Source organism: Delphinus delphis, chromosome 17 (assembly GCF_949987515.2).
Source record: "Delphinus delphis chromosome 17, mDelDel1.2, whole genome shotgun sequence".
NCBI classification, from domain to species: Eukaryota; Metazoa; Chordata; class Mammalia; order Artiodactyla; family Delphinidae; genus Delphinus; species Delphinus delphis.
Window position 1 is genome coordinate 38,439,418 of NC_082699.1, and position 27,386 is coordinate 38,466,803.

At 45.1% G+C, this 27,386-nt stretch overlaps 2 protein-coding genes across 2 annotated transcripts; both read left to right on the top strand.

Annotated features, from left to right (window-relative positions):
- The first annotated feature begins 6,338 nt into the window (after nucleotides 1–6,338).
- On the top strand, nucleotides 6,339–11,635 carry LOC132440332 (uncharacterized). Its single transcript, XM_069541555.1, is given in 2 exon segments — nucleotides 6,339–6,726; nucleotides 6,831–11,635. Coding segments are annotated over 2 exon segments (5,193 nt in total).
- A 55-nt stretch (nucleotides 11,636–11,690) lies between these two features.
- Nucleotides 11,691–13,259, top strand: LOC132440333 (syncytin-1-like). The gene has a single exon (XM_060035273.1). It carries the CDS (start codon nucleotides 11,691–11,693, stop codon nucleotides 13,257–13,259), a length of 1,569 nt encoding a protein of 522 aa, XP_059891256.1.
- The last annotated feature ends 14,127 nt before the right edge of the window (nucleotides 13,260–27,386 follow it).

Consider the following 27,386-nt stretch of genomic DNA (forward strand, 5'->3'; position numbering starts at 1 on the left):
AACAAATCAGCCCATTTGTAACAAAGGCGTAAAAGGAGAACATATACAATAGGTAGGCCTAACCACTGCACTCATATCATTACGGCCTGAAATTTAAATTGATAGGATTCTACATAATCTGAAGTTTCCTTACATGCCCTTTCCTCCCACATCTTAGGGGAAGAGGACAAGGAAAGGGATTAGAAGAAAGTCTTGGATCTGGTTCTCCCCACTCCAACCAGCCTTGCCTCCTGTTTGATGGGGCAAACCAAGGCAAGCACCTGGGTGAGCCTGAACCCCTCCGCCAGCAGCTCTCAGCCCTGGTTTAGGAAGAGATCTTTCCTTATTGGCCCATGGTCCTCCTTGTGTGTTGCTCGGGCAGCAAATTCTATGCCTCCTACCCAATTCTATGAGCTCTCCTGGAGCACATATAACATCTGGCAGTATCCTGAAATCACACATCTGGATGCTGCAACGGTATCTCCATATATAACCCTACTGTTCTGCAGGGAGAAACATTATTTTTGGTTGAAATCACTTTTTCATTTATACCAGGTCAAAGGAAGTTCATTCTTCCCATTGTTCAATTTTCCTCTGAGTCGAATTTTTAATTTTGTCTCATTTTAAAATATTTTTAAATGTACTACTTTATATAGATATGCAGCTAAAAGCAAAGGCATGTATTAAGTCTAATTTACAAGAATGAATATATATACATACATATATATAAAAATTAAGTCTTATTTAAAATTCTAATCCACCATGCAATGTCAATGGTTTCTACACAACCATTTATCACACAGTTTATCAATACACTTTAACATTTTTTCGATTTCAAAGAGATTGTTAACTCAAATCTGTCTTAATATTGGGAAGCTCACCTACCAGAAAGTTTTAACTCAATACCAAAAAGAGAGAAGAAACTGATTTATTGTAAAATTTCTAGAAGCAAGTGATGCAATAATTTTCACAAATGATATTCATTTTAAAACTGAATGTCCATGCTCAGAGTTTGCAGACAAATTATAGAGCATTCTGTCACCTCTACATGCTAACAAAATTATAAAGCAATGTTCACACCATTTGGAAGAAAGCTGTTTTTCCATTTCTGTTTCAATAATTTGGTCAAATGTTGAGAAAATGGGACCTCAAAAGAATCATAAAGTGTGGAAAAGAATGATGATTGCAGGTCTTTTAAATATTGAAGTTAAAATCAAGCCAAATGGATTTTCTTGAAAAACAATTTGTGGCAGATATAATTTAAGCTCCGAAAAGAAAGAAATCATTTCTCTGAGGATCTGATGTTTGCATAGAAGACTACCTGGTGACCAATCCCAGCTCTGTTGTATTTTATTTCTTAACCCTCTCTCTTTATTTCTTTACCGATTTATACATACTTTTCTCTTTTTACTTTAATTTCTTCCTCCTCTTTGCTTTCTGAAAAAAAAAGAAGAAAGGAAGGAAGGAAGGAAGGGACTTAGGAGCAGGGGAAGGAGTCCGACATTCACAGTTTTTCCTAGTTCATGTGATGAGTAGTAAGCACCAAAATATTTCCTATCAAGGACAGTCACTTGAAAAATGGAAGTCTTTGATAGACTCCACCCGCTTTCCACATCCTCTCCCCAGATGTAAGAGGCCTGCCGTTCTCCCCTCAAGGGACACCCGCTCTACCACCCTAACTTCGGTCAGTATTATTATTATTTCAATGCTATTATTTCAATTTGCCCCCCTCAAAGCAGTGTCTGACTGTTGCCTGCTCCCTATCTCCCTATTATCATAAACTACCTACTTTCTGTCTCATTCTTCTAGAAACTGCCTTTCCAGGAAGCATTGAGACTAGGTGGAAAAGACATGGACTCTGGAGTTAACACCTCTGGGTTTGAAAACTAGCTGTGCAACGTATAGCTGTGTGACTTTGGGCAACTTACTTAACCTCTCTGAGACCCAGCTTCCCTGGATGTAAAATGGGAATAATAATTTTGTCTGCATTTGTTGTTAGGATGTCTAAGTATAATAAACTTATTGTGAAGGGGTTTTTTACAGAGGTTGGCATACAGTAAGTACTTGATAAATGAAGGTGGTAGATATTATAATACTTAATATTTTTAACCTAACTTTCAGTTTGGAAAATGTCTGATCAACAAATAAATGTGAACATATGAAGAGTTAATATAGAATAATGTTTGAGAACCTTTACTTTGCATTTTTCATCCTAAGATCAGACTTGAACCATTCCCAAAGATACTGTGAAAAAAAGTTCTAGAAAAAATTGGTTGTAAATTAGAGTGACAATATTGAGATGAACAAAGGTTCAGAAAGAAGGCACCGAAGAAAAGCAGAAGTGTTCCGTGAACCAAGAAATTTAGTCATTTATTCAACAAAATTCACTTCAGGTCAGCAAACCTTTATAAAGCACCTACTACCTGCCAAACACTGGGAATAGAGAGATGAATAAAACATGCTCCCTGCCATCGAAGAATTTGCACACCAGTAAGGGACACATACCAAATTCTTTCAAAAATGATAAAATGAGTGACATGAGGGGGGTAGGCAAGGGGTCCTAAGGGAGCATACGAGAGGGACCCTTCACCTAATCTGTGGTCAAGGAAAGGCTTTCTGGAAAGGTCGACACCTGAACTGTCTTTAAAAACGAATCCAAATTATCTGTGTGAAGAAGGATGGAAGGGCAACCACTGCAGGCAGAAAGGACTGCTTGAAGAGAAACAGGAAACATTAGGGCATGTGCAAAAGTATCCAGCAGGAAAGCGTTATTAGAATAAACAGTGTTCTGGGAGATGGGCAGCAAAGAAGGTCAAGCAGAGCAGAGGAAGCACAGGGCCTTGTATGCTGTGCCAAGAGGCTTGCCCTTTGCTCTCCTTGTGATAGAGGCATGTCAAAGGGAGCTGACATGTGTGGATTTGGTCTTGAGGGATCACTCTGGCTGCAGAGTGAAGGGATAGGCTTGGGGATGGGGTGAGAGGGAAAGGGTATGAGAGGGGAAGCAGTAATACAAGTTAGGCTTGTACAACAAAAATCCAAGAGAGGGTCCAAGTTCTTGACCTGAGAGATGCTATAAGTAGATTCATGGAATATTTAGAAGGTAAAATCAACAGGTTACACATAAAACCATGAAGAAATAATAAAGCAAATATCAAAATGTCAGACTCTGACTAATGGTTTCCAAATACTGGAAGTGGTCACAAGTACATACGGTACTTATATTAACTGAAGCTCCTGATTTGCCATCTGTAAATCAATGTAGTCTTTACTCTCTATACCTCACACATCTGTTTAATAAAATATTTTAAATTTCTATTGTCAGTTTTTAAGAAATATGTGGAGCTTTGGAGCTAGACACATAGGCTAGACTCCAAAGTGGTGCTCCCTTGAAATTCTTTTTGCATTAGGTCCTATTTCTTTGCCACCTATTCTTAATTAAGGCAGATATAAGACTGTCCACACACTCAAATTATTTGACAAACTTGAATAAAATGGCAAATGTTCTTGATCAAATAATCACCTTTAACAGTGTTGTAAAAAACTAAATTGACTCATCGGTTCAAGCAAGATGGTTGAATTAGTTGTCCTGTTGACACAGTTTCTTTAAAAAAAAAAATGCTCTGCCCTTGCACAAAAGCCAAATATTCTTATGCATTGGAGTTTGATGCATCAAAAAAACAAACAAAATTTTCAAACTAGAGTGCCTAATCAAGGAGCTTTAATCATTACTGAGTGATGGGAACATTTATAATACAGTAAAAAATCCATTAAAAATTAGTTAATAGCTTTCCCTCAGTAATAACCACACTGTTGAATAGAGATATTCTAATGCATTCAGTATTTTAAAACAATGGTGGGTTAAACGTCAACCAATAGTGGAATGACTGAAAATGGTACTAGGTTTCTTTCGGAGGTGATGAAAATATTCTAAAGTTAGATGGTGGTGGAAGTTACATAACTCTGTAGATACACTAAAATTCATTGGTTTGTACACTTAAAACAGGTGCACTTTATGGTATGTAAATTATATCTAAATAAATGTTTTATTTTAAAGCCAAAAGAAGCAGCAGCATTTTAAATCACACACCAATCCTCTCTCTCTGAAGAAGGAAGAGATTTCCAAATGAACAACAACCATGGTCTCAGTGGCAAAGAGCACTTGGAGGAACAGTCATCAGAACCCTGAAGGGACAACAAATGCCATTATCAACAACAACAAAAAACATATGGTGGGTAATTTGAAAAAAGAGGATCAATATTCTCAGCCTCAGGAGTTTGGAATATTCTTGGGATGCCGCGGTGGTCACATGAGGACATAGTAAAAACACAAGGAAAGACACAGGATGCACATTAGCGGTGCCAGCAAAGAACTTCCATTAGGGAAAGGGCCATGTGGGTGCTCTTTGGGGAAACAATGCAGCTTTCCCGGGACTTGCTCCACATTTTGAATGAAGAATACACTGAATTTGAGTAGGCAAAACAAAGCTGGATCAGAGATGGCATGAAAAAGACCAAGAGGTGGGCTTCCCTGGTGGCGCAGTGGTTGAGAGTCCGCCTGTCGATGCAGCGGACACGGGTTCGTGCCCCAGTCCGGGAAGATCCCACATGCTGCGGAGCGGCTGGGCCCGTGAGCCATGGCCGCTGAGCCTGCGCGTCCGGAGCCTGTGCTCCGCAACGGGAGAGGCCACAACAGTGAGAGGCCCGCGTACCGCCAAAAAAAAAAAAAAAAAAGACTACGGATCATGCCATTCAAGGTAGGTTTTGTTATAATCTACCAGCAATAATAATAATAATAATAATAATAATAATAATAATAATAATAATAATAATATATTTGCTTTTACCAGCAACGGAGTCTAAACTCTTAAGTTCTGGGGAAGATGAAAGAAAAACATAAAAAACAACATTGTAAATAGACTAATTTTGACCTGTCAAATCCAGATGTGAAGAGGAGAGAGTAAAAACATTTTAATGATTGAAAAGAGGAAATGTTTCAGAGAAAGAGCCCAGTGACCGCAAGCATTTAGAAGAAGAACAGGAGAGAGAGAGAGAAGATTCCAAATGGCCACTGGCTTTTTAACCTGAAGGAAGAGACAGAAACAAGGGGATTTACAATACTACAGTTTGGAAGAGAGAAAGGTTGTTTGGGATATTGAACTCGAGGACAAACCACCTAAGTGAAGTTATTTTACCAAATTGGGACTGGTTACGAAACACGTGAAGAGGAAGGAGAAAGAGGCAATGTTACCTGCACCCTTACTTTCCATTTTCTCATTCTTAGGTATAAAGGACTGGGACCCAGAAAATTGTCTTGAGGGGGCTATGTTCTAGTTTGGTGAGAATAGGACTGAGTTGACGCCCTGCATTCAATTTGTGCTTTTCCTGGAATTTCTTTTCTGTTCTTTCCGGAGGGGGAGGGCCGAAAAAAGGACCATTCCAGGGCGCGGCGCTGGGCTTGCCACATTTGGGAGCGCCGCCTGAAGTTGGGCGCACAGCCTCCCGACGCCCTGCCGTTGGGCTGGTGGAGGCCGCAGCACTGCTAGGGTTGTATCAGTCCTCCTGTTTGCACTATTTCTTTTTGCGACCATGGCCCCGCCTTAAGTATTTCTAATTAAGAAACAAAACCTCAGGAAACCGAAACTTAACCAGCCGCTCTCGCTTCTGTAATTACGCCTGCTGACCCCCCCCCCCGCAACCGTCCAACCAATCAGACGGCGACTAGTGTCTCTGTTTAAAAGTCAACCAATCGGCGACTAGTGTCTTTGTTTAAAAGTCAACCAATCGGCGACTAGTGTCTCTGTTTAAAAGTCAACCAATCGGCGACTAGTGTCTTTGTTTAAAAGTCAACCAATCGGCGACTATATTTGTGCCGGTCTATAAAAGAGCTGTACTAAACTCCGCCAGGGCCTCTTAGCGTCACGGGCAAGGAGTGCGCGGAGGTCCAGGTTCGAACCTGCAATAAATGACCCTTGCCGTTTGGCTTTGACTCTCAACTCTGGTGGTCTTGTGGAGGGGCCTCGCGACCTTGGGCATTTCATTTGGGGGCTCGTCCGGGATGCCCCCAAGCCCACCAGACATCAGGTCAACGGGTCATCGCTGACAACCGATCGGTAAGTAAGCCGGCTCAGGGTACCTTCTGTTTTGGGGACTAGGACAGTCCTGGCGGACGCGCTATAGGACACCTAGTCGGGTGTGGTTGGAGACGTCCACCACGACCCATCTGGGGCTGGCAGCCCATCTGAAGCGCGCACGCGATAACCTCCCCTTCCTCCTTTTACAGACTCCGCTATTGGGACTGCTCTTAATCACTTTTGTTTTCAGAGTAACCTTTTCTAATCAATCTCTTACAGGACCTAGACATGGGCCAAGCACAGAGTACCCCCCTCTCCCTCCTTCTCGCTAATTTCGGGGATGTAAAGTCCCGAGGACACAACTTCAGTCTGGATATCTGGAGAAGAAAACTAATTACCTTCTGCCGCTCTGAATGGCCAACTTTCGGGGTTGGCTGGCCCACCGAGGGTACCTTTTGTCTTCCTATAATCCTAAAAGTTAAATCTAGAGTTTTCTTGCCAGGAAAAGAAGGCCATCCGGACCAGATCCCCTACATCCTGGTATGGCAGGACCTGGTAGAAAACCCTCCTCCCTGGATGACCCCCTTTTTGTCATCAGGGTCATATAAGATCCTTGCGGCCCGACCAACTAAACCTCCCAAGCCTCAGACCCGAACTGCACCCATACTCTCTGACAGCCAAGACCTCCTTCTCCTAGACCCCCCCCATATCAATCTCCTCCTGTGGCCCCACAACCAGTCCCCCTTCCTGCTCCTGGCTCTGCTCCTCTCCCCTTGGTAGAACCTCCTGCAGCCCCTCCCGGAGGGCCACCCAGGCCAGAACCGGAGGACCGAGAGGCAGAGGCACTACCGGTCCCCCTGCCCAATGAAAATAATTCCCAGGGGCCGGCTGGGCGCACTCGCGGACGCACTCAGCGCGACCCAGGGTTCCGCCATCCTGATTCTACCATAGCCCTACCCCTGCGAGAAATAGGCCCTCCCGATGAGACAGGGAACCCCCGACTCCAGTATTGGCCATTCTCTACCAGTGACCTATATAATTGGAAAACCCAGAATGCCCGTTTTTCTGATAATCCTAAAGACTTGATAGCTCTTCTAGATAGCGTTATGTTCACTCATCGGCCCACCTGGGATGACTGCCAACAGCTCCTCCGGATCCTATTCACTACCGAAGAACGGGAGCGAATCCAGCTGGAGGCGAGAAAACTGGTTCCTGGAGATGATGGTCAACCCACCGCTAACCCTGACCTCATCAATGCAGCCTTTCCCTTAACTCGCCCCCCGCAGGATGATTGGGACTATAACACCGGAGAAGGTAGGGGACGACTGCTCATTTATCGCCAGACTCTAATGGCGGGTCTCCGGGCTGCCGCGCGCAAGCCCACTAATTTGGCCAAGGTATATTCAATCGTACAAGGTAAAACAGAAACTCCCTCCTCTTATTTAGAAAGATTAATGGAAGCCTTTAGGCAGTATACCCCTATGGATCCAGAGGCCCCCGAAAATCAGGCCGCCATTGTAATGTCCTTCGTTAACCAGGCAGCCCCTGATATTAAAAAGAAACTCCAGAAGTTAGAAGATCTGGAGGGCAAACAGATACAGGACTTACTCCGTATCGCCCAGCGCGTCTTTAATAACCGGGACGCCCCAGAGGATAAACAACTTAAAGCCACTGAGAAAATGACTAAAGTCTTGGCCGCCATTGTTCAGAAAGACCAAGAGGGCCCCCCAGCCACTCGACCTTCCAGGCGACCATTGGATAGAGATCAATGTGCCTATTGCAAGGAAAAGGGCCACTGGGCTCGGGAATGCCCCAAGAAAAGGCAGCCGCGCCCCAACCAGGGGCAATGGCAACCGAACGCCACCCCAGTCCTGTTTACACATGATACAAAGTAGGGGGGACGGGGTTCGGACCCCCTCCCCGAACCCAGGGTAACCCTACGAGTGGAGGGGAAACCAGTCCAATTCCTGGTGGATACAGGGGCACAGCATTCGGTCTTGGTTAAGCCCCACGGGAAAATTTCTAACAAATCCTCCTGGGTCCAGGGAGCTACGGGAGTCAAACGTTACCTTTGGACCACTCAGAGAACTGTGGACTTGGGCACGGGAAGGGTAACCCATACCTTTCTGGTCATTCCCGATAGCCCTTGCCCCTTACTGGGGAGAGACTTACTCACTAAAATGGGAGCACAAATTCATTTTCGGCCAGAGGGGCCAATCGTAACAGACCCTCACGACCAACCCATATCTGTGCTCACCCTGAACTTGGAAGATGAGTACCGACTTCACCAGGAACCACCCTCCCAAAATCAAGATATAGAGTTATGGCTTCAGCAGTTCCCCGAAGCATGGGCAGAAACAGGGGGGATGGGACTAGCCAAACACCGCCCAGCCCTATTCATAGAGATCAAACCGGGGGCAGATCCTGCACGTGTCCGACAGTATCCCATGCCCCTAGAGGCCAAGACTGGTATCACTCCTCATATTCGCCGGCTTCTTGACCTGGGGATACTGCGTCCCTGCCAGTCGGCCTGGAATACACCCCTGCTGCCAGTCCGCAAACCTAACAGTAAAGACTACCGCCCAGTGCAGGACCTGAGGGAAGTTAACAGACGGGTCATAGACATCCATCCTACTGTGCCCAATCCATATACTCTTTTGAGCGCCCTTTGTCCAGAAAAACAATGGTATACTGTGCTGGACCTCAAAGATGCCTTTTTTAGTTTACCCTTGGCGCCCAAAAGTCAAGAACTCTTTGCCTTCGAATGGTCAGACCCCGAGAGAGGTATAAACGGACAACTCACCTGGACCAGACTTCCCCAAGGATTCAAAAACTCGCCTACCTTGTTTGATGAGGCCCTACACGAGGATCTCAGTGAGTACCGGAGACAAAACCCCAATGTAACCCTTCTGCAGTATGTTGATGATCTCTTAATAGCTGCTGAGACCGCTGAAGCCTGCCTGCAGGGAACCAGAAACCTCCTACGGACTCTCGGCACCCTGGGATACCGAGCCTCTGCCAAGAAAGCACAGATCTGCAGGCCTGAGGTAACTTACCTGGGATACCTATTGAAAGGGGGGCAACGATGGCTCACAGATGCACGGAAGGAAACCGTCCTCCGCATCCCCAGACCCACCACGCCTCGACAGGTGAGGGAATTTTTGGGGTCGGCTGGGTTCTGCCGTTTATGGATACCCAAATTTGCTGAAATGGCCAAACCGCTATACCTAGCCACCAAAGAGCAGACGCCCTTTGAATGGACAGAAGAGGCTGAGCAGTCATTTCAGCAGATCAAAACTGCCTTGCTGTCCGCACCCGCCCTGGGTCTCCCTGATGTCTCCAAGCCCTTCCACCTCTTTGTAGATGAAAGCAAAGGCATAGCTAAGGCCGTGTTGACCCAGCCCCTCGGTCCTTGGCCCCGGCCTGTTGCTTACCTATCAAAAAAATTGGACCCAGTGGCTGCCGGCTGGCCTCCTTGCCTCCGGATGATCGCTGCCACGGCCCTAATGGTAAAGGATGCTGACAAACTAACTATGGGGCAGGAGTTACATGTCACCACCCCCCACGCCATCGACGGGGTTCTCAAACAGCCTCCCGACCGATGGATGAGCAATGCTCGATTGGTCCACTACCAGGGTCTACTGTTAAATCCCCTCAGAATCAGCTACACTCCGCCGCGGGCATTAAACCTTGCCTCCCTATTACCTGACCCAGATTTGGACTCCCCACTCCATGACTGTGCAGAGGTACTGGCCCAGATCCATGGGGTTCGGGAAGACCTACGTGACCAGCCCCTACCGGATGCACAAGTCACATGGTTCACTGACGGCAGCAGCTTTGTCCAGCAAGGTCAGAGGTATGCGGGGGCAGCAGTAACATCAGAAACTGAGGTGATATGGGCAGAGACTCTCCCCCCAGGGACCTCAGCCCAAAAAGCTGAATTAATTGCCCTGACCCAAGCTCTCAAGATGAGCAAAGGCCAAAAAGCTACCATATACACAGACAGCCGGTATGCTTTCGCTACCGCACATATACATGGGGCAATATACCGAGAGCGGGGACTACTCACAGCAGAGGGCAAAGACATCAAGAACAAAGAGGAAATCCTGGCCTTGCTAGCGGCCATATGGGAACCCAAAAAGCTAGCCATTGTACACTGCCCGGGGCATCAAAAACCCACGAATCCAGTCACCCGAGGCAACAATTTGGCAGACCAGACGGCTCGAAAGGCGGCACACACTCCAATACCATTACTTCCCCTGCAACTGCCGGATCCAGGCCCCCGGGAACTACCGCCCCAACCCGACTACTCGGAGGATGACATCAGATGGATGAGCAAGCTTCCTCTAACCCAGGTTAGAGACGGATGGTGGCGGGACGTTAAAAACAATATCCTCCTTCCTGAGAGACTAGGAACCCTGGTCCTTGAACGGATCCACCGTAGCACCCACTTGGGTGCCCGACGGCTACAGGATCTCATCAGGCAGACTGGACTTAAAATTAAAAATGTCTCCGAGAAGACTGAACGACTGGTTGCTGACTGTGCAGTCTGCCAACTCCATAATGCCAGCACCCACCCGCCAACCACTGGCATCCGGGAGAGAGGAAACCAGCCTGGAGCCTACTGGGAAGTGGACTTCACGGAGGTAAAGCCTGGCAAATATGGGTATAAATATTTACTGGTGTTTATAGATACCTTTTCAGGTTGGACTGAGGCATTCCCAACCAAGAATGAGACTGCACGAATAGTAGCTAAGAAGCTACTAGAAGAGATCCTGCCCAGGTATGGCTTTCCAGTTATGATAGGGTCCGACAACGGGCCAGCCTTCGTTTCTAAGGTAAGTCAGGATCTGGCTTCCATACTTGGGGCTAATTGGAAATTACATTGTGCATACCGCCCCCAGAGTTCAGGACAGGTAGAAAGGATGAATAGAACTCTAAAAGAGACCTTGACTAAATTGACCATGGAGACTGGCGCTAACTGGGTAGTCCTACTCCCCTACGCTCTGTTTAGGGTGCGAAATTCCCCCTATAAGCTAGGATTTACTCCCTATGAAATAATGCATGGTAGGCCTCCTCCTATCATCCCTAATCTAAAGACTAACCTTATCCAATTGGACCCAGAAAATAATCTCCTGTCTTCCCTCCAAGCCTTACAGCGGATACACGAGACAATCTGGCCCAAACTAAAAGAGCTATATGCAACAGGACCCCCACCTACTCCACACCAGCTCCGGCCAGGTGACTGGGTCCTTGTCAAACGCCATCGACAAGAGACCCTAGAACCCAGGTGGAAAGGACCTTACCAGATCATCCTGACAACGCCGACAGCCATTAAGGTGGACAGCATAGCTGCCTGGATCCATCACACGCACGTCAAGCCGGTGGACCCATTTTCTGACCTCATCAAGTCCACTAAAGCTGACGTCACCTGGACTGTTGACCGGAGTAAGAACAATCCCCTCAAACTGACTTTGCGCCGTACCCTCCCCCATGATGACCAAGGTACTGCTGAAAGCCCTAATGATAGTCCTAACCCTCAACCCTCGGGCCACGAGGGGAGGATTCGGCCCTCCCCCCAATAAGAATACTTTAATACAACTACTATATGGTGCACCGTGCGAGTGCAGGGGAGGTACTATGGAGACTCCTGTTGTTCCCCGAGGGTATACTCATATGCAGGACTGCGGGGGCATAACTGCGTATCTTGTTCAGGAATATAGGGTTACCGGGGCCTCTCAAAACTGGCAATGCTACCATAAGCCTAAGCCACTTCCCCCTCGAGCTACTTGCCCCTGTTCTACCTTCCAGGAATCAATGCATAGCATGTGCTATTCCTCTTACCAGCAATGTATAGGGGCCAATAACAAGACTTATTTCACAGCCATACTACAGAATAATAAAAGCCCCACCATTAGTGATGATAATAAATACCTTCAGGCTGGATGCACTGGCACCCCCGGGACCCCGGTATGCTGGAATACCAGGGCCCCCACACATATGTCAGACGGTGGGGGGCCCCAGGACGCAGTGCGCCAGATAGAAACCCGAAGACAAATAGAAGAGGCCTATCGGCATCTGTACCCACAGCTCAGCTACCACCCCCTAATTCTCCCTAAGGTCGATCCCTCTGAATTGGACTCCCAGACCATGTCCATACTAGAAGCTACTTTTGCGCTTTTGAATACCACCAACCCCAACTTAGCACAGGATTGCTGGCTCTGCCTTCCTCAAGGACCGCCCCGCCCTATAGCCATCCCCACCTTCGCCAATTTAAATATCAGCGAACGATGTAACCCTACTTCACTCCCCGAGCCGTTCCCCATACAATTTTCAAAATTTTCAACCACCTTTAATACCTCATGCTTTGTCAAGAACGATTCCCTCTCTAACGCCAGTATTGACTTGGGAATCCTTTCATCCACTGGATGTAGTCAATATATCCCCGTGAACTCCTCCCTCTGTAGTCCTAATACCACTGTCTTTGTCTGTGGAAGTAACCTAGCATACACCTATTTACCCCTGAATTGGACAGGGGTCTGCACCCTGGCCACCCTTCTCCCCAATGTAGACCTGATCTCGGGAGACACCCCGTTGCCCATTCCCAGCTTTGACCTCTGGGCAGGCAGAACCAAACGAGCCATTACAGTCCTACCCCTCCTGGTAGGATTAGGAATTACAGGAGCTGTGGCCACAGGGAGTACAGGTCTTGGGGTCTCCCTTCACTCCTATAGTCAGCTGTCAAGGCAATTAATAGAAGATGTAGAAACTCTCTCTGGGACCATTCAGGACTTACAGGACCAATTAGATTCGCTGGCCGAGGTGGTCCTACAGAATAGGAGGGGCTTAGACTTACTGACAGCTGAACAGGGTGGGATATGCCTCGCCCTAAAAGAAAAATGTTGTTTCTATGCAAATAAATCAGGCATTGTAAGAAATAAGATCCACCAGCTCCAGGAAGACCTAGCTCGCCGCCGGCAAGAATTAGCGGATAATCCCCTTTGGTCAGGATTTCATGGGATGCTCCCCTTCCTCCTCCCCATCCTGGGCCCTCTACTATGCCTCCTTCTCCTCCTCACTATAGGCCCCTGTATACTCAGTAAAGTCATGAATTTTGTTCGCGAAAGAATAAATACAGTCCAGCTAATGATATTAAGAACACAATATCAGCCCTGCGAGGCCTCAGAAATTGAAGAAACGGAGCCTTGAGGACCCAAGATTGGCTCCTCTGGTTCATGAGAAAGGGGGGAATGAGGGGGCTATGTTCTAGTTTGGTGAGAATAGGACTGAGTTGACGCCCTGCATTCAATTTGTGCTTTTCCTGGAATTTCTTTTCTGTTCTTTCCGGAGGGGGAGGGCCGAAAAAAGGACCATTCCAGGGCGCGGCGCTGGGCTTGCCACATTTGGGAGCGCCGCCTGAAGTTGGGCGCACAGCCTCCCGACGCCCTGCCGTTGGGCTGGTGGAGGCCGCAGCACTGCTAGGGTTGTATCAGTCCTCCTGTTTGCACTATTTCTTTTTGCGACCATGGCCCCGCCTTAAGTATTTCTAATTAAGAAACAAAACCTCAGGAAACCGAAACTTAACCAGCCGCTCTCGCTTCTGTAATTACGCCTGCTGACCCCCCCCCCCCCCCCCGCAACCGTCCAACCAATCAGACGGCGACTAGTGTCTCTGTTTAAAAGTCAACCAATCGGCGACTAGTGTCTTTGTTTAAAAGTCAACCAATCGGCGACTAGTGTCTCTGTTTAAAAGTCAACCAATCGGCGACTAGTGTCTTTGTTTAAAAGTCAACCAATCGGCGACTATATTTGTGCCGGTCTATAAAAGAGCTGTACTAAACTCCGCCAGGGCCTCTTAGCGTCACGGGCAAGGAGTGCGCGGAGGTCCAGGTTCGAACCTGCAATAAATGACCCTTGCCGTTTGGCTTTGACTCTCGACTCTGGTGGTCTTGTGGAGGGGCCTCGCGACCTTGGGCATTTCAGTCTGAGCCCTCAGAACTTCAGCTTTTAATTAAAGATATTTGGTATCCTCGAGTATGTGTAGTTACAAAACAGTTAAAGTATGAATTAACAAGAATTCCAATGTCTTGAACGTATAATTCAACAGCAATATATTATTGCTAGTTAAAGCAATTTTCAAGGCATGTACTATATTAGTTTTACAAGAACATTTGCTTCACGTGTTTTTCTTCTAGAAAATTAATAATTTTGGCAATGTGTTTGTGATGTTCTTTCTAACATGCGTTGTAGAAGGATATTGTCACAACTGCTGCTTTGTGTATTCTGGCTCTCGAAGATGATTTCGCACTTACTAAGTCTGAAATTTAAATCGTGGGTTTGGCCATGGCTATTGTCAGACAGCAATATCACAGAGTTAGGATGAAGTTAAGAAATTTTTCTTGTCATTTTGGATTTCTAACTTTATTCAGAAAAAAAAAACCTACATAATTTCAGAATTACAGGCATGTGAGGTATTGACTAATATTTTTCTTTAAATGAACAGTTTTTGCTAGTTCTGAGAGTCTGCAGGGCATGTGCTGTTGAAACAGCTCTTTCCCAAACTAAGCAATAAATCTAGAATGACAGCTACACAAAGCCGTCATCAGGTCGGGGAAGGGCTGTGTTCAGAGTGTAGGCATTCAGGTAATTGGAGAGTAAGAGGGAAACAGTGAGATGACAGGACCCTACTGTTGGAAGAGATAGCAGAGATCATTTTTAAATTATAATCTGTTCAAAATCATCATATTTGAGAGTATATAGAAGATCTTGAAGTGGTTTTAATGCTAATCACAGAGCTCATCAAAAATTTAATTTACCTCCTAAAATATTTAGGTTACCCTCTTAAACAACAGCACCAAGAACTGATTAACTTTTGTAATTAAAAAGACATTTTGCAGAAAAGCCAATATGAATCAAGATGTGAAAAACTATGAGTTTTAGAGACCTTTTTAATGGAAATTAAAACCCTCTTTATTTTAATTTATGCATTTACGTTTTTGGTCTTACATGGCATTTAGTCAGATACCAATGGAAAAAAGGAAGGAAAGGAAAGAAGAACTTATGGGGGTCGTTTGTTTGCTTGTTTTGCTTGTTTTTGGTCACACAGCATGACTTGTGGGATCTTAGTTCCCTGACCAGGGATTGAACCTGGGCCTTCAGCAGTGAAAGTGAAGAGTCCTAACCACTGGACCACCAGGGAATTCCTGAACTTAAGTTTTTAAATATCCATTCAGTGAAATAAATGGAATTGTATGCTGGGAACATTTCTCACTAGAGTTACAAAAATTATAAATTTATTAATGAAAAGATAAATTTTCATCAGATTCACCATAATTTTGTTTTCCATTAAAATTCTTAAGACATCTCTCATAAAAGCATTTTTGAAATTTTTACAAAGGGTAGGCAGATCTTTCTGAAGCCAGCAAGTATATTTTAGGTATCTGGCGTGGAGATGTGTATATCTGCTCTATAATGCTCCCTTTACCTTACTGGCACGGCATTAAGAGAAAATGGCAAAGTGTCTCTGGAAAACTGATTCTGGACTCTTTTAAGACTAAAGAATGTCTTATAGCTTAAAGAGAAAGAAATATACAAGAGGCATAAAAATAAAATGGGTGATACAACTTGAAAAGTTTTTTTTTTTTAATTAGAACTAGAACTTCAAATATTTAGCTGGAAGATATTGTCAATTATACAAGTTTTCCAAAAGGCAGCATCTCAAACACCTCATGGAAGATGGCCTGATTTAATGAGATCTCTAAGACGAGGAGCTAGTTTTCCCCATCCACCGGCATCACAATGAGAAAATAACTCTTCTACAGAAATATCCAAGACGAGGAAGCACTGTTTGTGGATTTTACATAAATTTGTAAAATTACTGCCTAGAAGATATGATTACAAACAAGTTGAAATCAAACATTTCTAACTCTAAGGTGGTTCAATACATAACTTGCTATAGGAGACCTGGGAACACTGATGACAACTGGGAAGACCTCTTTAACAGTAAACCAGAGACATCTACTGTCTGAAAATGGAAATAGCAACAAAAGCCATTTTATACATGGTTTGTAGAGGGCTCTGGGAAAAAGTGATGAGGCTGTCATAGGTGCAGCTAATTCTGGAAACCAGGATGAGCCTTGGCTGCTGAGAGGGTGAGTATTTTGCAGAGACAGAAGGAAGAAGAGAAGAAAAACAGAAAGAGGGTAGTTGCTTTGGCATAAGTGATGACCCCGTAGAGATACATGGCCAGGGTGAGGTGAAGAGGAATGCAGGATCCTGGAGAAAGTGTTACCAGCAAACATTATTTTTTCCCTGAGCACTCAGCCCGTTTCAGGGAAAATCTCTCTCCTGAGCCTTTTACTGTATATAGTTTTCCTTTTTCTCCTTCTTTCTTACCCTCTTCCCTAATTGCATCTTCTACAAACTTTTAGGGGTGGAAATCTGTTGATGATACAGATTTTTTAAATTGCTTCATAAATTAAGGAATTTCTGGCTTTAAGACAATACGATAAACTTTTAAAACTACACTTATCCTTATGCACCATCTAGTCTTCATTTCAGATAAGGAAACCAAAGCTAGGAAAATTTAGGTGACCTTGGAGTCACCTAAATTTAGGTGACCTTGGAGTCATCCAGCTGGTGAGTGACAGTGTGGGACTCGAGGGACATTGTTCCAGCTAATGATTAAGAACTCTCCAGACAATAGGGGCTTCTTAGACAATGGGTGAATTTCCAGGATGTCCGGCCCCCTTCCGAGAAGGAGGGAGATAACAAAATGTAAAAAAGGTGTCTGTCAAAGACCAATCAGGCAGCTGGGGAGAAGGAGGGAGATAACAAAATGTAAAAAAGGTGTCTGTCAAAGACCAATCAGGCAGCTGGGGACAAGTTCCCTCTCTGGTCCGAGCCTAAGCCGGGACCAATCAGCAGGAGAACACAACCAAATCTATAATTTACATACGGGGAAGTGGAAACCTATAAAACTGACATATTCGCGCCCAAAAGGGTTCCTTCTTCGACCTCCTGCGTGAGGACCAAGGAACCCCGGTGCACCGGCCTTCAATAAACCTCTTGCGTTTTGCATCGACTTCCGACTCTTGTTGTTTCCTGGGCGAGTCGAAACTCCTAGGAGACCGCGCAGGTCTAACATTTGGGGGCTCGTCCGGGATTCCACTCGCCCCGGACCACAAGAACATCGGGAGTTGGAGGTACCAGGTAAGCTCGAGCTTGATTGTCTGTTTGTCCCTTGTTCTTTGTGGGCCATTATCGGAGGAAAGCCGTAAGAATCGGCTTATTATGGAATCTGTATCGGACCTCTGGCTAGGCAGACGTGCTAATAGCCGGGGTCCATGAGCCCTAGGGGACGCCCTAGTGGCTCATCTGGAAGGAGAGGCAAACTCTGTCTCCCCTTCACTCGGTTTCGGCAGTTCCCTTGGTGGTAACTGCCATCTGAAGAAGTTTCGGTTTTGAAGCGAGCTCGCGGTGGCCCATACGTATATGTGTTTCGTGGAGTTTTAACTGTTTCTGTATTGTGGTCTATTCTTCTTCTCTGACGGACGACAATGGGACAAACTATGACGACTCCTCTTTCCCTTACCCTAAGCTATTGGACCGAAGTTCGGGCCAGAGCCCATAATTTTTCGGTAGAGGTAAAGAAAGGAAAGTGGCAGACTTTGTGTGCCTCTGAATGGCCAACATTTCAGATAGGATGGCCCCCCGAAGGATCCTTTTTATTAGACAAGATTAAGCTGCTGAAGTCTAAGATATTTAATATAGATCCCCACGGACATCCAGACCAAGTACCATATGTCTTGGTCTGGGAAGATTTAATTCTCTCCCCACCTCCGTGGGTCCGGCCCTTTGTTTCCTCAACAGGTACGTCCGCGCATACATCAGCAGCGTCGGAGATATTAGCCTTAAAGAAAAACCCCAACACGGAGAAGCTACCCGACGCCCCGGATCTACCGAAGGCGATTTATCCTGACCCGCAGTCCGATTTGCTTCTTTTGGATTCCCCACCCCCTTATCCTCCGGCCCCGAGTCCCCTACCACCTAGAGGACCCCCAGCTCCACTGCCCTCGGCACCAAGGGAACCATCCATGATGGAAGAAGAAGGGGGTCCCTCAGTGGGCACTAGGAGCCGGAGGGCTATCTCCCCGGACTCCACTGCCCTACCTCTTAGAGAATATGGCCCCCCCCGATGGCCAAGGGAATAGACCTCTCCAATATTGGCCCTTTTCCTCTGCAGATCTTTATAATTGGAAAATGCATAACCCAACTTTTTCCGAAAATCCACAGGCCCTTACCGCTTTAATAGAATCTCTTGTTTTCTCCCACCAGCCCACATGGGATGATTGTCAGCAGCTGCTCCAGACTCTCCTAACGACTGAGGAGAGGCAACGGGTTCTTTTGGAAGCCAGAAAAAATGTATTAGGCGCCAATGGGCAACCTACCCAGCTGCCTAACGAGATTGATGCTGGTTTCCCACTCGTCAGGCCAAACTGGGATTTCAATGCCCCGGAAGGTAAGGAGCGCCTGAAAATGTATCGCCAGGCTCTGGTGGCGGGTCTCCATGGAGCGGCCAGACGGCCCACTAATTTGGCTAAGGTAAGGGAAGTAACTCAGGGGCCCCAGGAATCGCCAACTGTGTTCCTGGAACGTTTAATGGAAGCCTTTAGACGCTTTACCCCTTATGATCCAACTTCGGAGGGACATAGGGCTACTATAGCGATGGCTTTCATAGATCAAGCGGCCCCTGATATTAAGAAGAAATTACAAAGGCTAGATGGCTTGCAGGGATTTTCGCTTCAGGAGTTAGTAAAAGAGGCAGATAAAGTATATAACAAAAGAGAAACAGAGGAAGAGAAGGAAGAAAGAAAGCAAAAAGAGCAGGAAGCCCGTGAAATAAGACGGGATAAGAGACAGGAGAGGAATTTAAGTAAGATACTGGCCACTGTGGTTGGAGGAAGAAATATAGGGGATAGAAGTAGGCAGGAAGGGCGAACGACAGACAGAAGGCAGCCATTAGACAAGGACCAATGTGCCTACTGTAAAGAAAAAGGACATTGGGCGAGAGAATGCCCTAAGAAAAAGAATGGAGGAAGGCCAACCAAAAACAAAATCTTAACATTGAAAGAAGAAGACTAGGAAAGTCAGGGCTCGAACCCTCTCCCCGAGCCCCGGGTAACTCTTAAAGTGGAGGGGGAACCTGTTCAATTTTTGGTAGATACCGGAGCCCAGCACTCCGTCCTTCTCCACTCAAAAGGTCCTATCTCAGCTAAAAGGTCATGGGTACAAGGAGCCACTGGGAATAAACAATATTCATGGACCACACGAAGGACAGTAGATCTTGGGATTGGACGAGTAACCCATTCATTTTTGATTATTCCGGAATGCCCCTATCCTTTGCTGGGAAGAGATTTACTCTCCAAAGTAGGGGCTCAAATCTACTTTCAGCCAGAAGGTCCCACCATAACTGATAATAAGGGAAGGTTACTTCAAATATTGACTATGAAATTAGAAGATGAATATAAATTATACGAGCAGCCTTCATCCTCACGAGTTAATGTTACTGATTGGGTAACTCGGTTCCCTCAAGCCTGGGCAGAAACTGCCTGAATGGGGATGGCCAAAAATCGGCCCCCGGTGCTAGTGGAACTCAAGGCAACTGCCACCCCAATAACAGTCCGTCAATACCCCATGAGTAGAGAAGCCAAAGACGGTATCCGTCCCCATATACAGAGGCTACTAGACTTGGGCATCTTAATAAGATGTCAATCAGCATGGAACACCCCTCTCCTGCCGGTAAAGAAACCAGGAACAAATGATTATCGGCCGGTGCAGGATCTACGAGAGGTAAACAAACGGGTGGCAGACCTCCACCCCACAGTTCCAAACCCTTACAACCTCCTGAGCACTCTTCCACCTCAACATACGTGGTATACTGTTTTGGACCTTAAAGATGTTTTTTTCTGTTTAAGACTCTCTCCCCTGAGCCAACCCTACTTTGCCTTCGAATGGAAAGATCCAACATCGGGAATGTCTGGTCAGCTGACATGGACACGGCTACCTCAGGGATTTAAGAACTCCCCGACCATCTTTGATGAAGCCCTCCATCAGGATTTGGCATTATACAGAGAATCAAATCCCCAGGTAACATTACTCCAATACGTTGATGATATTTTATTAGCTGCTGAGACCCAAGAAGATTGTATCAAGGGTACTGAAAAACTGTTAACGGAACTTGGAACCCTGGGATATAGAGCCTCAGCCAAGAAAGCACAAATATGCCAACAACAGGTCAGTTACCTGGGGTATCTATTAAAAGGGGGGCAAAGATGGCTCACGGAGAGCAGAAAGGATATGGTGGCCCAAATTCCGGCTCCCAAAAACGCCAGGCATGTTAGAGAATTTTTGGGGACGGCCGGATTCTGTAGACTATGGATTCCAGGGTTTGCTGAGCTGGCAGCCCCATTGTACTCCCTAACCAAAAACAGCACTCCTTTCATTTGGGGCGATAAGGAACAACGGGCTTTTGACCAAATCAAACGAGCTTTACTTTCAGCTCCAGCCCTAGGACTGCCAGATGTAACCAAACCTTTTCATTTATATGTGGCCGAAAATAAGGGCATTGCAAAAGGAGTATTGACTCAGAAATTGGGTCCCTGGAATCGCCCAGTTGCTTATTTGTCAAAAAAATTGGACCCTGTGGCATCAGGATGGCCCACCTGTTTAAAGATAATCGCTGCAGTGGCCGTTCTAGTCAAAGATGCTGACAAACTAACTTTAGGACAAAATCTAACGATAACAGCTCCTCATGCCCTGGAAAATGTAGTCCGTCAACCACCGGATAGGTGGCTAACTAATGCCAGGATGACCCATTACCAAACCCTGTTGCTAAACTCAGATCGCATCAAGTTTGCTCCAGCCACAGGACTCAATCCAGCCACCTTGCTACCTGATCCTGACTTGGAAGGCTCCACCATCATACATGATTGTCAGGAAGTACTAGCCGCAGCACACGGCAGTAGGCCAGATCTGATGGACCTGCCCCTCCCTGATGCTGATTTCACCTGGTTCACGGATGGGAGCAGTTTCCTGGAGGAAGGTAAGCGTCGAACTGGGGCAGCCGTGGTAGACGGAAATCAAGTCATATGGGCAGCGGCGCTACCACAAGGGACCTCAGCCCAACGAGCTGAATTAATTGCCCTGACGAGGGCATTAGAGATGGCAGAGAATAAAAAAGTAAACATCTACACAGACAGTAGATATGCGTTTGCTACCGCTCATATCCACGGTGCCATTTACCAACAGAGAGGGCTACTAACTTCAGGTGGCAAAGAAATTAAAAACAAAGACGAAATCGTAGCTTTGTTGACTGCACTCATGCTTCCTACTAAAGTCAGTATCATCCACTGCCCTGGACATCAAAAAGGAAATACCCCAATAATTAGGGGAAATAATATGGCTGACCAAGTGGCCCGAGAAATAGCATCGGGAGAAGTCATTTTAGGACTGTCACATAAAGTTCCTGAAAAACCAGGCCGCGATGAAGAAATCATCCCGGCCACAACAAAAGGAACTTTGTCCCCTCAGCAAGCAGAATCCATGTTACAACAGATGCACAGATGGACACATTTGGGGACTAAAAAGATGGTAGCCTTGTTACAAAAAGCCGGGTACGAAACCCCTGGAATGACAAAATAGCTGAACAAATTGTGCAGGAATGCGTCCCATGTCAACAGGTAAATGCTCACAAAGGGAAACTTGAAACTGGAAAGAGACTCAGGGGGGACCGCCCAGGAACTTACTGGGAAGTGGACTTTACCGAAGTGCGTCCTGGAAGGCATGGTAATAAATACCTTTTAGTTTTTGTAGACACTTTTTCAGGATGGATAGAGGCTTTCCCAACAAAGAAAGAAACAGCTGCTGTAGTAGCCAAGAAGATTTTAGAAGAAATTTTTCCTCGATTTGGAGCATCAAAGGTAATAGGGTCTGATAATGGTCCAGCCTTCGTCGCCCAGGTAAGTCAGGATGTGGCCAGATATTTGGGGACTGATTGGAAATTACATTGTGCCTATAGACCCCAAAGTTTAGGTCAGGTAGAAAGAATGAATAGGACTCTAAAAGAGACCCTAACTAAATTGTCCTTGGAGACTGGCGGTACCGATTGGACGGTGCTCCTTCCTTTGGCCCTATTCCGGGTTAGAAATACACCTTCCCGATACCATCTTACTCCTTTTGAAATATTATATGGTGCCCCGCCTCCCCTCCTCACTTTAGGAAAAGAAATAAAACCTGATTGTCAAAATAACACTGACTTATATGCTAGGCTACTGGGACTCCAATTGGTCCAGAAAGAAATATGGTCCCAACTCGCCAAGGCCTACCAACCGGGAACACCGGGAGAAACTCATCCTTTCCAAGTCGGAGACTCCGTATACGTCCGTCGGCATCGAACCCAGACGTTGGAACCTCGATGGAAAGGACCATACACCGTCCTCCTCACCACCCCAACGGCCATAAAAGTGGACGGCATCGCTGCCTGGATCCATGCTTCACATGTGAAGGCTGCACCAGCGACGGCATCATCAGGATGGCGGGCCCAAAGAACCGACAACCCGCTCAAACTCAAGCTTCTACGAACCTAAGACTTATAATTTTGGTTTTACTGCCTTTACTGACTGTAAGTGATTTTAGCCCTCACCTCCCCCAACGTTTAACTTGGCAGGTAATTTCTCAGACTGGAGATGTAACCTGGTCCATTAGTCATACTGCACCCCCCTGGACCTGGTGGCCAGATCTTTTTCCTGATGTTTGTAAATTGGCTATAGGAGCACCTTATTGGGATACAGAAGGTTGAGATTCCATGATTGGAATCAATAGTCACAAGAAAAAGGGGGGAATGTGGGACTCGAGGGACATTGTTCCAGCTAATGATTAAGAACTCTCCAGACAATAGGGGCTTCTTAGACAATGGGTGAATTTCCAGGATGTCCGGCCCCCTTCCGAGAAGGAGGGAGATAACAAAATGTAAAAAAGGTGTCTGTCAAAGACCAATCAGGCAGCTGGGGAGAAGGAGGGAGATAACAAAATGTAAAAAAGGTGCCTGTCAAAGACCAATCAGGCAGCTGGGGACAAGTTCCCTCTCTGGTCCGAGCCTAAGCCGGGACCAATCAGCAGGAGAACACAACCAAATCTATAATTTACATACGGGGAAGTGGAAACCTATAAAACTGACATATTCGCGCCCAAAAGGGTTCCTTCTTCGACCTCCTGCGTGAGGACCAAGGAACCCCGGTGCACCGGCCTTCAATAAACCTCTTGCGTTTTGCATCGACTTCCGACTCTTGTTGTTTCCTGGGCGAGTCGAAACTCCTAGGAGACCGCGCAGGTCTAACAACAGAACTCAGACTGAATACAAGCTTTCCTTATGGACTGGGCCCAGTGGGAATAAATTTTCCTGCAAGGTGGCCACTTTTACAAAATGTTCCTCAAAAGTTTTCCCACCTCCAGCCTATTTTTATTTGTTTTACATATGTTTGGAATTTCAGAGGCTTAAAAAGTTATACATTTTCCTCATTTTCTTTGAGCTGCTTTGAGGAAAATCAAAATTTAATATAAATACATAGCTGCAAGAGAAAATAAAATGGGCAGTTATCTCTCAGTTGATGTATCCAATCCAATATGTTTCTGAAAAGAATGAACTGATTTAAATATAAATTTTGTGTTTTGATGGCCTTTTTTAACACAATACAACAAAATGAAACACTCAGCTTTTTATCTTTAATTCCTTCTATCTGTATGCAGCTTTTTGCCATAACACTATCCTTCATCGTAGAATGCAACTTCCCAGAGGGTCAGGAAGTAGTCTTTAATTTTTTTGTAAAGCAAGTAGCTTAGGGTGATCTGGGAATTTACCTTTATGGTAAAGTTTTTAAATATTAATTTTGATTAATCAATGTTTTAAAGAAGATTTCTTTTATCCTACAATTCGCATTGTAAAAATTAAATATGCAATGCCTTTGCAAGTCAGCTGCCATATAAACCAGAGAATCACTTCCTTTAATACATACTTCAGCTGCAAGTAAAAAGCTTCAAACGCGCCTTTTTATTTTAATGAGATATTTTATATATTCACATTTTCTCCCCCAGGAACATCCTGGAGAGGAAATTTCAAATTAGTAACCAGGAGATTAGTTTCACTGTAATCTTTTTATAAAGAAAACAGAACAAGGCCAGACTATTGTCCAAAATCATTCTAGGTAGACAGGCTGACGATGTTGAATTTAACCTGAGCCCCGTGTTCCTGGCAAACAGCGAAGGTTACAGGAATTCTCCCACTCCTTTGTGTCCTGGAAAACAGCTTAGAACCACCCTTCCCATATGACTCGACTTAGTTGAGACTCATAGATGCCCTTTGTTTACCTGTGGCAAGGCCAGCCTTTGCTTCACAAATGATTAGCTCAATCCCTTGACCCCACTGACAAATGGGAATAAAACGTTTGGTGACCAAACTTTGGTTAAGCTCCTCTCCTTTTTCAGTCCCTGAACTTGAGCCTACTGTGAGCCTGAGACAGCATACAGCCCCTATTTATGGGTCCTCCTGGAGAAGAGGCTGGCGTCAAGATAAAACATTCTCTGATCTACTGTCCTGTATGCCATCCTTTCATCCCACTTCCCCACACCAGGCTCTTTCTAGCTTTGTCCACTCCTCTTATAAAAGCCCTTTTGCCTAACTCTTAAGACACTGCAGATCTCACGGTCACTGGTTCTCTCTGCGGCAGTAGACCCCTCACAACATTGCAATAGACCCTTCCCCCCTTTGCAATAATCCTTGCAAATAAAGTCTCTCCTTACTAAGTCCACTTTATAAATATTTGACAAAATCAAGAATTCTAATTAAAACTGAGGGAAATTGACTAAATAAAGCAGATCAGGATTATAAGATAAAGTCTTCTTGTCCTAGAAGCAAAATCATACAATGTTCATAAGGGTAATCATATTTCTCAAAATTTTTTTCTGTTCTCCAAGATAAAATTTCAAAGCTTTTCAAGGGCAATGCTTTCTGGAAAATGTCTGTATTCAAATGAATAGTGAATTATTTTCACAAATTGTTCTAAAAGTCCCAGTATTTTCCAAGTTTCATTCTGGAATGTCAAGTTCCCCAAATTGGCCCAGATCCAAGCTTACCTTTCATGAGTGAAAAAACTACTTATTTAGTATTAGCTCACTAAATCTTGCAATTCAGTATTGTACAGTGGGGTGAGAAATCTAAACATCTTTCTTCAAAATTCCTGTCAAATTGCTCAGTACTCATTTGTTTACCAGAATAAAAATCTAATTTTTCAATGACAAAACCATACATTGTGAGGCCCAGTGCTACTGAAAATCTTCAGGACATTTCTGTGGTCAGAACTGACCAATACCATATGCCATATTATGTAAACAAATACGTAACATTGGGCTCAATTGCATAAACCACAGGAGGAAACAAAAATGATGAGATGAACAGATGTCTTAGAAGCATAATCATTTCTCTGACAATCCAGGAGACAAAGACCTATGTTTCCCTTTGGTCTGCAAAAATAAGTTGGAAATCTTTACATACCCACTCTTTATTTTTTTAATTTTATACATATACATATATATGAAACATTAATGAAACAATTAGTTGGCATTTCATAAACTTAACAGATATAGGTAACTGTGAATTAATTTAACTAATGCCCTTCTACACATGTTGGAAAAAAATCATTCATTTCCCTTGACATCAGTTCTAGGCTCAGATCCAATGCTTGTATATGCTGATTCATTTCTACTGCATTTATTTAATGCTGCTATTTATTTATTCCTTTATTTGCTAAATACTTATTGGACACCTACTGTGTGCTAAGTTCTAAACAGTTCTAAACAAAATAGACGAAAATCTCTGTCCTCATGGAACATGCAATTTAGACAGAAAATGAACCAGATTAATGAGGAAAACATATAGAATACTAGATGTATTTTGTACTAAAGAGAAAAAATAAAGTAGGAAAGTGAGTTACAAAATGCAGTGGGGCAGGAGGATTTTAGGCACTGACAAGGTGTATTTGAGTTGAGCTCTCAAGGAAGTGAAAGAGCTACCCAAGCAGATATCTGGCACTCCTGGCAAAGGGGGCAGCAAGTGCAAAGGCATAGAGGCAGGAACACTGCCACATGCAGTGCTGAGCACTGCAGAGGATATGAAGATGAAGAAGCTCAAAGAGCTTAAAATCATGTAAGGAAGCTGACAATACAACTGTACTAAAACTAATATCCAATAGACTTTTTTAAGAGTTGGAAGAGAGATACACACATGATTCTACAGCAGTTTAGATTCCACAGCAACAGTTGGAAAATCTCAGCAGGCAGGGGCAGGTTGGGTTGGGGTTATGGGAGGTGGGGCGGGGGGGTGGGGGGCGGGCAGCCCCTAAAGGAGCTCAAATCTGAGAAGAGTCTGTACAAAGGACGTGGGCCGGTGAAGCAGCACCCACGGGGCCAACTAGAGTTAGCACCATAACGGGGGAAATATAAATATCATGTAGCTATATAAGCATATGGATATGATGTAAATTTATAAATATAAATATTCCACAATGTTTATATTATATATAAAACACGTTTGGACATATACTAAATATATCATGTTTCCCTGTGCATAGAACCTTCCTCGGGATCCTCAAACGTATATATCAAAAGGGCCTCTGCTTATGTTTGTTATTTGAGAAAAAGAAGTGGAAAGTTCTTTGTCAAATATGAAGCCTTATAAATGGATGTGGGATCCAGCTTTAATTTAGAACCCGGAGAAGTCCAGATAATTATTTTCTCTCACCTCTGCAAACAACCACCTTTTAACAATATCTTGAAGTGTATACAATACATTTCTTTCACGGCCCCCTACCCTCCACCTGCAGGCCTCGTCCTCTGCCTTCTCCTTCCAGGGATCGAAGCCCTGCCTGCTCGGCACTCTCTGGGAACATTTTTCTCCCAACACGCCCCCCCCACCACTCCCCTTTTCTTCCAGCCACTCGGTCTCTGCTAGGGTCGGAAGGATTCAAGCGAGAGCAAGACGTGTCGTCCGTGGCCTCGACGTGGGGGAGGTTAGGGAAGGCCCCAGGAGGAAGGGGTTAATAAAGCAAGACCTGAGCCCTGGGAGAAAGGCTAAAACCTGCTCCCTATTCTGAAGAAAGTTAGCTGAGGAAATCAGTTATCCAAAAGCGTTAACGATAACGGGTAGTATAATGTGTTTTCCCTCGGAGCACACTTACTATTTTTAAGAGGCTGTTCTAACTAAAAGAAACCGACCTCGGGTGGTGG

What these genes read in the sequence shown, in the direction of transcription:
- LOC132440333 (XM_060035273.1), top strand. Translation starts at nt 11,691, where the DNA reads ATGGAGACTCCTGTTGTTCCCCGAGGGTATACTCATATGCAGGACTGC.